This window comes from Cydia amplana, chromosome 22, assembly GCF_948474715.1.
Source record: "Cydia amplana chromosome 22, ilCydAmpl1.1, whole genome shotgun sequence".
Lineage (NCBI taxonomy): Eukaryota > Metazoa > Arthropoda > Insecta > Lepidoptera > Tortricidae > Cydia > Cydia amplana.
The window spans coordinates 8155938-8169865 of record NC_086090.1 but is presented as its reverse complement, the minus strand read 5'-3'; the positions used below and the strand labels follow the sequence as shown (position 1 = coordinate 8169865).

The following is a 13928-nucleotide window of genomic DNA, read 5'->3' as shown; positions in this document are numbered from 1 at the left end:
CATTACATACCTAGGAAGGTGAATTCGTGAATGTGTGGTGTAGTATATACTTAGTACGTAAGCATTGCATATAAAAACATGTATCTTGCCCAATTAGATCACCATGTACGGACGGCGTTAATCAAACAACAGCTTCGATGAAGATCATGATTTATTCTGATCTAATTGGGCAAGATACATGTTTTTATATGCAATGCTTACGTACTAAGTATATACTACACCACAGCGCCAGAGCTCCAGAGCGCAGGTGTTTGTACGGTCTGGGGCTTTACGAATTACCGCCCGTGGTTTGTCTAAAGGTTTACGTCTTGCCTTGGCCAGGAAGTGAGATTTTTTTCTCGCGCAGCGAGACAGGCCTTTGCCCAGCAGTGGGACACACAAAAAGGCAAAAAAAGCTTGCTGAATAAAATAACCCTTCAGTATAAATTTACGTCACAGATATGTAGTTTGTGTCACAGATATGTAGTTTCTAGTGTCTTGCTTCGTTAATAGTCCATGTAGGGTTTGCAATCCGGATCCGAAATGTATGAAATTATCCGGATCTGGATCCGGATCCGCGGATATTCCCATACATTTCGGATCCGTCGTGCAAACCCTAAGTCCATGAAATGGTGCGATCGAAAATTATCTCAGCCCGTATTCTAATGTTTTTTTTGCTACAGGTGCATATAGACCAAGAACCAAACTGGGACGACGAAGAGAACATTGTGAACAACTTAACCTGCCTCTGCGTAGTCGGTATCGAGGATCCTGTCAGACCAGAGGTAAGCGAAGGTTATATTCCAGTTGCAGGCAAACCATCACAACTGTATGCAATGCAAATACTTAATTGAGCTGTTTTTAAACATTTCCAAAAAATTAATCGACAAATAATTATCGAACCAGTGACGGTCGCATTTTTACCGCCTGTCACGTTCTAACAAGTATAAGTACGATAGTGACAGGCGATAAAAATGCAACCATTCTGCCACTGCTGCTCACAAAATTTCACGAGAATCGATTGAGAAATACGACCTGGGGCCTATTGCATAACATTTTACAACTCATAATACAAGCGGAAGTCTCTTTCTAATAAAAGGGAATGAAAAGAGCCGTCCGCTTGTATTATGAGTTGTAAAATGTTATGCAATAGGCCCCTGTAGAGGAAAACAACAGACATACGAAACTATTCTTACCCAAAGTTTCTAAGGACTCCCTTAACACTGGTCGTTCATCTTATTTATAATCACCGCTTATTTCCAGGTACCAGAAGCTATCCGCAAGTGCCAGAAGGCGGGCATCACGGTCCGCATGGTGACGGGCGACAACGTCAACACGGCGCGCTCGATCGCCGTCAAGTGCGGCATACTGAAACCCACCGATGACTTCCTCATCCTAGAGGGCAAGGAGTTCAATAGGCGGATTAGGGACGCTAATGGCGAGGTAGGTACTTTAGTGCCACACTTTATCTAAAAGTGCCAGAAGGCATCACGGGCCGCATGGTGACGGGCGACAACGTCAACACGGCGCGCTCGACTTCCTCATCCTAGAGGGCAAAGAGTTCAATAGGCGGATTAGGGACGCTAATGGCGAGGTAGGTACTTTAGTGCCACACTTTATCTAATAGTGCCAGAAAGCATCACGGTCCGCATGGTGACGGACGACAACGTCAACACGGCGCGCTCGACTTCCTCATCCTAGAGGGCAAAGAGTTCAATAGGCGGATTAGGGACGCTAATGGCGAGGTAGGTACTTTAGTGCCACACTTTATCTAAAAGTGCCAGAAGGCATCACGGTCCGCATGGTGACGGGCGACAACGTCAACACGGCGCGCTCGATCGCCGTCAAGTGCGGCATACTGAAGCCCACCGATGACTTCCTCATCCTAGAGGGCAAGGAGTTCAATAGGCGGATTAGAGATGCTAATGGCGAGGTAGGTACTTTAGTGCCACACTTTATCTAAAAGTGCCAGAAGACATCACGGGCCGCATGGTCACGGGCGACAACGTCAACACGGCTCGCTCGACTTCCTCATCCTAGAGGGCAAAGAGTTCAATAGGCGGATTAGAGACGCTAATGGCGAGGTAGGTGCTTTAGTGCCACAAGTACCATAGTATCTAAAAGTGCCAGAAGGTATCACGGTCCGCATGGTGACGGCGCAACAAGCTATCTGCATGTGCCAGACGAGTAGTATAATTTATGAGTGATATTGTGAATCCATTTCGACATAAAGGTAGATAACGACCGTAATGCTGTAAATTATTGGTAAGTGCCAAATGTTATCTGAAAGTGCCAAAAGTTCATTACAGTACATAAAGTGAACTCCATCGGCAAGTAAGAATAAGAATAATATTTATTTAAAAGAAAAAACCTTATTAATAATACATAATGTCCAGTGGCCCCCACACTAGGCTATGCCTGTCATGTAAATTCGTAAAGTGAAGGTTAAGTAAAAAACTAAAGACTAATCTAATCTAATAAGTTCAAGAGCATTGTGAATTGAAGACGACCTATGACAAACACGTTAGAGGAGTTCATTAGGTAGATTAGAGATACTAACAAAGACATTGTTTTACTGTACCCGTCCTAAATCTATCCATTTTGTTGACAGGTCCAACAGCACCTACTAGACAAAGTGTGGCCCAAGCTGCGGGTGCTAGCGCGCTCGTCGCCCACAGACAAATACACGCTCGTGAAGGGCATGATCGACTCCAAGTGCCAGGAGACGCGCGAGGTGGTCGCGGTCACCGGCGACGGGACCAACGACGGCCCGGCGCTCAAGAAGGCCGACGTCGGCTTTGCTATGGTTCGTCTCCTTTATACACTAGTTTCCCACAGCACCTACTAGACAAAGTGTGGCCCAAGCTGCGGGTGTTCGCGCGCTCGTCGCCCACAGACAAATGGGGCATTCCACGAGAATGTCGCTTACGTAACGACATTCTTCTAATACTTCTTAAAATGCTGAGTAAGATATATTGGGTCTGTTAATATTTCACGACTTGGCTAAGAAATTGGCAGTATGTTCTAGAACTTTAGGGATTTGATTAAGGTAGCTGCCATACAAGGCGAAAGCGTTACGTAAGCGACATTCTCGTGGAATGCCCCAAATACACTCTCGTGAAGGGCATGATCGACTCCAAGTGCCAGGAGACGCGCGAGGTGGTCGCGGTCACCGGCGACGGGACCAACGACGGCCCGGCGCTCAAGAAGGCCGACGTCGGCTTTGCTATGGTTCGTATCGTTTATTATTATATTATATTAATTAATACACTAGCAGCTGAAAGCTGATGCGTGTATATCACTGCACTTGATTTTTTTTGACAATTAATGTTCATTTTGTTAGTTGTTTTTGAAACTGTTCACTGAAGGACTACACACACATACACTAGTTTACGATATTTAAATGAATTATCTTAAAGTGCCAAATTTAATGCATTTACCCTTAGACCACCAAAGACGTTAACTGATGATGTGCGCGGCGGGTCTATATTAGGTCCTAATTTTTTTTTATAACACAAACCAAACCTAACCTACCATATTCTACACAACATGCAAAATTCAGCTGAAGAAAAATTATGCGAAAAGAGTTTTAAGCGTAACATTACATTAGGACAGTCGCCATCAGATATATCGGAGCGGCCAAGGCGCTCACAAATATCTGACCACGCCTCTATTCTCTTGATTTTAGAGTGTGTGTTCAGATATTTTTGAGCGCCTCGGCCGCTCCGATATATCTGATGGCGACTGGACAATCAATTATTATGCACCGGTGCGCGGCTACAGCCCAATATCAACCTTCCTGCATTCCGACAAGGTTCATATTTAACATGAATCTTCTGTTTTCCCCAGGGTATCGCCGGTACAGACGTAGCGAAAGAAGCGTCCGACATCATCCTAACCGACGACAACTTCTCCTCGATCGTGAAAGCCGTGATGTGGGGCCGCAACGTGTACGACTCCATAGCCAAGTTCCTGCAGTTCCAGCTCACCGTCAACGTGGTGGCAGTCATTGTTGCGTTCATTGGCGCTTGTGCGATACAGGACAGCCCGCTTAAGGTACGTTTAGGGATTACTATAGATTCTAGAGGTTTTAGTCTACTTAAGATGCTGTTCCGAAGAAAGAAGCTTTTTCAAGGCTTCCTTTCTACCTGCTATACAAAGTTCTCGATCGTGAAAACCGTGATGTGGGGCCGCAACGTGTACGACTCCATAGCCAAGTTCCTGCAGTTCCAGCTCACCGTCAACGTGGTGGCAGTCATTGTTGCGTTCATTGGCGCTTGTGCGATACAGGACAGCCCGCTTAAGGTACGTTTAGGGATTACTATAGATTCTAGAGGTTTTAGTCTACTTAAGATGCTGTTCCGAAGAAAGAAGCTTTTTCAAGGCTTCCTTTCTACCTGCTATACAAAGTTCTCGATCGTGAAAACCGTGATGTGGGGCCGCAACGTGTACGACTCCATAGCCAAGTTCCTGCAGTTCCAGCTCACCGTCAACGTGGTGGCAGTCATTGTTGCGTTCATTGGTGCTTGTGCGATACAGGACAGCCCGCTTAAGGTACGTTTAGGAGTATCCTGGCAGGGTCGCCATGTGGTGCGGGAAGTTGGAGCAATTAAACAAGTGAATGCTGATTAAAGACTAAAGTTTTATTCAATAAACACGTAAATTATAGCTACAAAAACAGCAAGGTTGACTTATTACTTACTTATGAATTAACTCCTTACAGGAGAATCTTATGGAATCTGAGCATTCTGAAGGTTCGGCAGACTAGTTCTGAAGAAAGGAGCTTTTTCATGGGCTTACTTTCTACCTTCACGAACTTCTCTGTCGCCAAGTTCCTGCAGTTCGCAACACAAGACACTCTCCCCAAGTCAATCGATTATATAATCCAAAAGATTTTTAAAAGGTCCTTCTATAAGGACAAGTGTAAGGGTGGTATTCCACCTGTCCAATGTGTATTTTGTTTCACATTTTGCTTGTGAGAGAGAGAGTGAAATGCCATGAGATTGAACAAACATATTGGACAAATTGAATACCACCCTAAGCTGTATCATTTACTGAGGTGCATTGGCTTTATTGAAAGAGAAATCTATCATTCATACTCGTGCTGAGATTTTCGCATTTTTAGGGTTCCGTACCCAAAGGGTAAAAAACGGGACCCTATTACTAAGACTTCGCTGTCCGTCCGTCCGTCCGTCTGTCACCAGGCTGTATCTCACGAACCGTGATAGCTAGACAGTTGAAATTTTCACAGATGATGTATATCTGTTGCCGCTATAACAACAAATACTAAAAACAGAATAAAATAAAGATTTAAGTGGGGCTCCCATACAACAAACGTGATTTTTGACCGAAGTTAAGCAACGTCGGGCGGGGTCAGTACTTGGATGGGTGACCGTTTTTTTGCTTGTTTTGCTCTATTTTTTGTTGATGGTGCGGAACCCTCCGTGCGCGAGTCCGACTCGCACTTGGCCGGTTTTTTTTTTAGAACATGCCGTTACATTTGTTTACTTATACGATTATTTTTTGTAAACCAAATTGTAACGCCCACCCCACCGTGTTGCAGGCTGTACAAATGTTATGGGTGAACCTGATCATGGACACGCTCGCGTCTCTGGCGCTGGCCACGGAGATGCCGACCCCTGACCTGCTGCAGCGCAAGCCTTACGGCCGCACCAAGCCGCTCATCTCCCGCACCATGATGAAGAACATCCTCGGACAGGCCATCTACCAGCTCTTCATCATCTTTTCGCTACTCTTCGTCGGTGAGCATTCAAAATACAAAAAAAATACAAAATAGTTTTCACCTCAGCAGCTCGAACAAGGGTACTTTGCTACTTAAAAACAGTGAGCAAAATCGCATTTTGCTCACTGAGTGAGACAAAATGAGCAAAATGCGATTTTGCTCACTCAGTGGGCAAAATGCGATTTTGCTCACTGTTTTTAAGTAGCAAAGTACCCTTGTTCGAGCTGCTGAGGTGAAAACTTAATTGTTGGTATATCTTAAGAAAACATGAGTGAATAGAGGTAAGTGATGAAGAAGGAATACATTTTTCGGGTTCTCTAATATGTTCTCACTGCTGAGGTGAAAAGTTTTGTGAACTACACGAGATCAAAGTTATTTACATCTCGTGCGCTTTTGAGTCCCTTACTACGCTCAAGATTCTAAATTAGATTCACGAGCGTAGCGAGTATAGTATAGAATCTTTCGCTTGCGCGGGACTCAAAATAAGCACTCGAAGAAATATCAAACTTTGATCTCTTGTTGTACAAATAACTATTATTTGGTTTAACTTATGATACACTTTACATAAAAGGCTGGAGTCTCCCATTAAGTAAAACAATACTTGTGTCGGGAGAGCCCGCTCTTCCATTAGGAAATAGGGTAATAACCAACAAACTGTACTTAACTAAATCAATATACAATTTACAAATTATTATATTGTACTTACAAATTATTACTTTATTTATTATTTTAATTTTATTTACTTATTTATTTTTATTACTTTAATTATTATTCAGTTTACGAAAACGCCTGCTGAAATTTGCAGTGAACAGTGCGCTGTATTTACGCATCATGGAATAGGGAATGTTACGCGAAACTCTGCGTAGGGGGCGTGGTTTTACATTTCCTAAATTTCGTACATAACGCTAAAAGCGAATACTTATTTAGTTAATATTTATATACAATGTATAACTAATGTATTTTTGAAACCCATTTCAACTTAGCAAGGCTTAAATTTCTTCATAAGTAAATAATACATAATAATATTTGCCTATGCGCAAGTTATTACTCATATATCCTACCGATTGCGTCAAATATGCTATATATTTTTAGCCAATTTTAAGAATATAAGTTACTTTAATGAATCGCGTGAACTTTCAAAGTCAGTCAGAGTGAAGTTGCTGCATTTCACATTATGCGAGCACTTATAAAAATTTCATTAAAAATACTATGACATTTTTATATATTACTTGGACATTTATTTAAATTACTTTTTAATAAATAAATAAATAATATAGGACATTCTTACACAGATTGACTAAGTCCCACAGTAAGCTTAAGAAAGCGTGTGTTATGGATACTCAAGACAACGATATATATAATATACAAATACATAAATACGTAGAAAACACCCAAGACTCAGGAACAAATATACAGATATTTGTTCCTGAGTCTTGGGATTGCTCATCACACAAATAAATTCCCTTACCGGGATTCGAACCCAGGACCGCGGCTTGACAGGCAGGATCACTTCCCACTAGGCCAGACCAGTCGTCAAATAATAGTAGTAAATCGTCAGTTTAATTTAATGTTCGTTACGTATTTTTAATTTTATTTTGTATTGTATATTTTGACACGTGTTTTTGGCATTAAAGAGAACTTGAACTAGAATTTCTAATTGTCGCGTTAGTTATGTTATAATAGTGCCACACTTAAAAAACTCGTTATTCCTTCCAGGCGACCGCATCCTAAACATCCCGTCGGGGCGCGGCAAGCAGCTGAACACGGAACCCACGCAGCACTTCACCATCATATTCAACACGTTCGTGATGATGACCCTCTTCAACGAGATCAACGCGCGCAAGATCCACGGCCAGAGGAACGTGTTCCAGGGGCTCTTCACCAACCCCATCTTCTACTCTATATGGATCGGCACTGCGTTGTCGCAGGTGTGTTCTAGTCTAGTTAACACGGAGCCCACGCAGCACTTCACCATCATCTTCAACACGTTCGTGATGATGACCCTCTTCAACGAGATCAACGCGCGCAAGATCCACGGCCAGAGGAACGTGTTCCAGGGGCTCTTCACCAACCCCATCTTCTACTCTATATGGATCGGCACTGCGTTGTCGCAGGTGTGTTCTAGTCTAGTTAACACGGAGCCCGCGCAGCACTTCACCATCATCTTCAACACGTTCGTGATGATGACCCTCTTCAACGAGATCAACGCGCGCAAGATCCACGGCCAGAGGAACGTGTTCCAGGGGCTCTTCACCAACCCCATCTTCTACTCTATATGGATCGGCACTGCGTTGTCGCAGGTGTGTTCTAGTCTAGTTAACACGGAGCCCGCGCAGCACTTCACCATCATCTTCAACACGTTCGTGATGATGACCCTCTTCAACGAGATCAACGCGCGCAAGATCCACGGCCAGAGGAACGTGTTCCAGGGGCTCTTCACCAACCCCATCTTCTACTCTATATGGATCGGCACTGCGTTGTCGCAGGTGTGTTCTAGTCTAGTTAACACGGAGCCCGCGCAGCACTTCACCATCATCTTCAACACGTTCGTGATGATGACCCTCTTCAACGAGATCAACGCGCGCAAGATCCACGGCCAGAGGAACGTGTTCCAGGGGCTCTTCACCAACCCCATCTTCTACTCTATATGGATCGGCACTGCGTTGTCGCAGGTGTGTTCTAGTCTAGTTAACACGGAGCCCGCGCAGCACTTCACCATCATCTTCAACACGTTCGTGATGATGACCCTCTTCAACGAGATCAACGCGCGCAAGATCCACGGCCAGAGGAACGTGTTCCAGGGGCTCTTCACCAACCCCATCTTCTACTCTATATGGATCGGCACTGCGTTGTCGCAGGTGTGTTCTAGTCTAGTTAACACGGAGCCCGCGCAGCACTTCACCATCATCTTCAACACGTTCGTGATGATGACCCTCTTCAACGAGATCAACGCGCGCAAGATCCACGGCCAGAGGAACGTGTTCCAGGGGCTCTTCACCAACCCCATCTTCTACTCTATATGGATCGGCACTGCGTTGTCGCAGGTGTGTTCTAGTCTAGTTAACACGGAGCCCGCGCAGCACTTCACCATCATCTTCAACACGTTCGTGATGATGACCCTCTTCAACGAGATCAACGCGCGCAAGATCCACGGCCAGAGGAACGTGTTCCAGGGGCTCTTCACCAACCCCATCTTCTACTCTATATGGATCGGCACTGCGTTGTCGCAGGTGTGTTCTAGTCTAGTTAACACGGAGCCCGCGCAGCACTTCACCATCATCTTCAACACGTTCGTGATGATGACCCTCTTCAACGAGATCAACGCGCGCAAGATCCACGGCCAGAGGAACGTGTTCCAGGGGCTCTTCACCAACCCCATCTTCTACTCTATATGGATCGGCACTGCGTTGTCGCAGGTGTGTTCTAGTCTAGTTAACACGGAACCCACGCAGCACTTCACCATCATATTCAACACGTTCGTGATGATGACCCTCTTCAACGAGATCAACGCGCGCAAGATCCACGGCCAGAGGAACGTGTTCCAGGGGCTCTTCACCAACCCCATCTTCTACTCTATATGGATCGGCACTGCGTTGTCGCAGGTGTGTTCTAGTCTAGTTAACACGGAGCCCACGCAGCACTTCACCATCATCTTCAACACGTTCGTGATGATGACCTTCAACGAGATCAACGCGCGCAAGATCCACGGCCAGAGGAACGTGTTCCAGGGGCTCTTCACCAACCCCATCTTCTACTCTATATGGATCGGCACTGCGTTGTCGCAGGTGTGTTCTAGTCTAGTTAACACGGAGCCCGCGCAGCACTTCACCATCATCTTCAACACGTTCGTGATGATGACCTTCAACGAGATCAACGCGCGCAAGATCCACGGCCAGAGGAACGTGTTCCAGGGGCTCTTCACCAACCCCATCTTCTACTCTATATGGATCGGCACTGCGTTGTCGCAGGTGTGTTCTAGTCTAGTTAACACGGAGCCCGCGCAGCACTTCACCATCATCTTCAACACGTTCGTGATGATGACCCTCTTCAACGAGATCAACGCGCGCAAGATCCACGGCCAGAGGAACGTGTTCCAGGGGCTCTTCACCAACCCCATCTTCTACTCTATATGGATCGGCACTGCGTTGTCGCAGGTGTGTTCTAGTCTAGTTAACACGGAGCCCGCGCAGCACTTCACCATCATCTTCAACACGTTCGTGATGATGACCTTCAACGAGATCAACGCGCGCAAGATCCACGGCCAGAGGAACGTGTTCCAGGGGCTCTTCACCAACCCCATCTTCTACTCTATATGGATCGGCACTGCGTTGTCGCAGGTGTGTTCTAGTCTAGTTAACACGGAGCCCGCGCAGCACTTCACCATCATCTTCAACACGTTCGTGATGATGACCCTCTTCAACGAGATCAACGCGCGCAAGATCCACGGCCAGAGGAACGTGTTCCAGGGGCTCTTCACCAACCCCATCTTCTACTCTATATGGATCGGCACTGCGTTGTCGCAGGTGTGTTCTAGTCTAGTTAACACGGAGCCCGCGCAGCACTTCACCATCATCTTCAACACGTTCGTGATGATGACCCTCTTCAACGAGATCAACGCGCGCAAGATCCACGGCCAGAGGAACGTGTTCCAGGGGCTCTTCACCAACCCCATCTTCTACTCTATATGGATCGGCACTGCGTTGTCGCAGGTGTGTTCTAGTCTAGTTAACACGGAGCCCGCGCAGCACTTCACCATCATCTTCAACACGTTCGTGATGATGACCCTCTTCAACGAGATCAACGCGCGCAAGATCCACGGCCAGAGGAACGTGTTCCAGGGGCTCTTCACCAACCCCATCTTCTACTCTATATGGATCGGCACTGCGTTGTCGCAGGTGTGTTCTAGTCTAGTTAACACGGAGCCCGCGCAGCACTTCACCATCATCTTCAACACGTTCGTGATGATGACCTTCAACGAGATCAACGCGCGCAAGATCCACGGCCAGAGGAACGTGTTCCAGGGGCTCTTCACCAACCCCATCTTCTACTCTATATGGATCGGCACTGCGTTGTCGCAGGTGTGTTCTAGTCTAGTTAACACGGAGCCCGCGCAGCACTTCACCATCATCTTCAACACGTTCGTGATGATGACCCTCTTCAACGAGATCAACGCGCGCAAGATCCACGGCCAGAGGAACGTGTTCCAGGGGCTCTTCACCAACCCCATCTTCTACTCTATATGGATCGGCACTGCGTTGTCGCAGGTGTGTTCTAGTCTAGTTAACACGGAGCCCGCGCAGCACTTCACCATCATCTTCAACACGTTCGTGATGATGACCCTCTTCAACGAGATCAACGCGCGCAAGATCCACGGCCAGAGGAACGTGTTCCAGGGGCTCTTCACCAACCCCATCTTCTACTCTATATGGATCGGCACTGCGTTGTCGCAGGTGTGTTCTAGTCTAGTTAACACGGAGCCCGCGCAGCACTTCACCATCATCTTCAACACGTTCGTGATGATGACCCTCTTCAACGAGATCAACGCGCGCAAGATCCACGGCCAGAGGAACGTGTTCCAGGACCTCTTCACCAACCCCATCTTCTACTCTATATGGATCGGCACTGCGTTGTCACAAGTGTGTTTTAATTTTAGTTTTGGGTTTATCTTAATGATGTTTGCTGCTGCGTAATTACCTCCCTAATAACTTCCGCAGTGACCCCTGCTGGAGCCTACAGGAAACTTGTTAATTAATTATATAATAAGACCTACCAGATATCTCAGACGATAATTGCATTTACTTCACATGCAATTATTCAATTCCCGAATATAAAAGTGCATCTAGATCTAGCAAACGCTCCTTTGCGTCTATTACAAAAAAATATTGAAAACCAGATTCTCACAGATGACGATTCTGAGTAGAACGAGCCCAAGAAAGTCCTGATTTTTACAATCAGGTTTCCAGTTTTTTTTTGTTGTAAAACGCAAAAAATGTATACATAGTATGTCTGCATTTCGCGAGTGGTTTTGGACTTAGCCGCGCATTAACTAGACATGATCTTTTGATAGATTGTGGACCTATTTCTTAAAACTCCATAGTCATATCGTCAAGCTTAATCAAGACCAGGGATGTTGCGGATGCCGATTTTTGACATCCGCGGATGCGGATGCGGATTTTTAAAGGCTCACATCCGCGGATGCGGATGCGGATGCGGATGTCAAGATAGTACCATAAAAAACGTCAAATATTACATTTTAGTAATTTTTATTTCAAAAAACCGGCCAAGTGCGAGTCGGACTCGCGTTCCAAGGGTTCCGTACATTAAGTCCCACTCACGCTTGACTGCTCATTTCTAATAGGTTTTTTTGGTTAATGACTAAGTAAATTACGTTAGCAGTCTAGCACTTACGCCGATGCTAAGACGTTCCTGTACCGACCTGTTCCACATCCGGATGTTGAAAATAATGCGGAAGTTCCGCGGTTGCGGATGCGGATATTCGCAACATCCCTGATCAAGACAGCGGTACCTTACAAAACCAGAATTTAACACCTATAAATATCAAACTGTTTATACGACAACGGTTTCACTCACTTGAAATTTTAGTCGCTATTGGCGACATGTTTCGGGCCCTTCGGGGGTCCATCCTCAGGCTCGAGTGCTCGCGGCGACTGCAACTCGTGCACGAGCACTCGAGCCTGAGGATGGACCCCCGAAGGGCCCGAAACATGTCGCCAATAGCGACTAAAATTTCAAGTGAGTGAAACCGTTGTCGTATAAACAGTTTAAAATATGTCTCACGAAAGTTTAATACTTATAGGTTATAGGTTATAGGTATTCGCGGGCTTGGTTTCCGCAACTCGACGTCATATTATTGCGCCTACTTTGCGTGATAGAAGTTTTTTTTATAAAGTTTAATACTTAATACTTATAAATATCGTTCCCAAGTTTAATACTTATAAATATCGTTCCCAGGTGGTGATAATCCAGTTTGGCGGCATGGCGTTCAGCACGGCGGGGCTGTCGATAGACCAGTGGCTGTGGTGCCTGTTCTTCGGCGCCGGCACCCTCGTGTGGGGCCAGCTGGTCACTTCAGTACCCACTAGGAAGATTCCCAAGAAACTTTCGTAAGTTTTTTGTATAGTTCAGAGGCTGTTTAAAGGCTATTCAGACGTATCAAACAGTTCAGAGGCTCATTGAGATGGTGTGAGAACTCGCATACGAGGTTATGTTGAGGCATAATAGATGGATATACCAGTGGCTGTGGTGCCTGTTCATCGGCGTGTGGGGTCCACTCGTCACTTCAGTACCCACTAGGAAGATTCCCAAGAAACTTTCGTAAGTTTTTTGTATAGTTCAGAGGCTGTTTAAAGGCTAATTAGACGTATCAAACAGTTCAGAGGCTCATTGAGATGGTGTGAGAACTCGCATACGAGGTTATGTTGAGGCATAATAGATGGATATACCAGTGGCTGTGGTGCCTGTTCATCGGCGTGTGGGGTCCACTCGTCACTTCAGTACCCACTAAGAAGATTCCCAAGAAACTTTCGTAAGTTTTTTGTATAGTTCAGAGGCTGTTTAAAGGCTAACATAGACGTATCAAACAGTTCAGATACTCATTGAGATGGTGAGAACTCGCATACGAGGTTATATTGAGGTATAATAGATGGATAGACCAGTGGCTGTGGTGCCTGTTCTTCGGCGCCGGCACCCTCGTGTGGGGCCAGCTGGTCACTTCAGTACCCACTAGGAAGATTCCCAAGAAACTTTCGTAAGTTTTTTGTATAGTTCAGAAGCTGTTTAAAGGCTAATTAGACGTATCAAACAGTTCAGATGCTCATTGAAACGGTGCGAGAACTCGTATACGAGGTTATATTGAGGTATAATAGGGGTGCCTGTTGATCGGCGTCGGCACCCTCGTGTGGGGTCCACTCGTCACTTCAATACCCTAAAAGGTCTTTCAGATATACTTAGACTTAGAGGCATCCTATTTAAAGCATATGAGTTTTGATACAGAAGGACAATGAATTCAGTCGTTCTAACAAACGCCTCGCAACGCATATGTGCACGTGCAGTTTACATGAAACTTAAAAGTATCTGTTAATTAATTTGTTATGTTTGTTTAAATGGTCTTAAACTAAATTAATGGGGTAAATCCACAACTTTTTTCACGGTTTGTGCTAGTGCTGCGTCTGGCGGCAGAACATTG

The 13928-nt window shown here is 45.6% G+C and overlaps 1 protein-coding gene across 1 annotated transcript in view; it reads left to right on the top strand.

Annotated features, from left to right (window-relative positions):
* LOC134658322 (plasma membrane calcium-transporting ATPase 2) overlaps nucleotides 1–13928 on the top strand; it is a 223236-nt gene that overhangs the window by 194135 nt on the left and 15173 nt on the right. Inside the window, exons 15-21 of the mRNA XM_063513952.1 lie at nucleotides 663–764; nucleotides 1243–1422; nucleotides 2591–2785; nucleotides 3829–4035; nucleotides 5543–5741; nucleotides 7439–7650; nucleotides 12695–12846. Of these exons, the coding sequence (XP_063370022.1) occupies nucleotides 663–764; nucleotides 1243–1422; nucleotides 2591–2785; nucleotides 3829–4035; nucleotides 5543–5741; nucleotides 7439–7650; nucleotides 12695–12846 (1247 nt within the window). The remainder of the gene's footprint in view (nucleotides 1–662; nucleotides 765–1242; nucleotides 1423–2590; nucleotides 2786–3828; nucleotides 4036–5542; nucleotides 5742–7438; nucleotides 7651–12694; nucleotides 12847–13928) is intronic.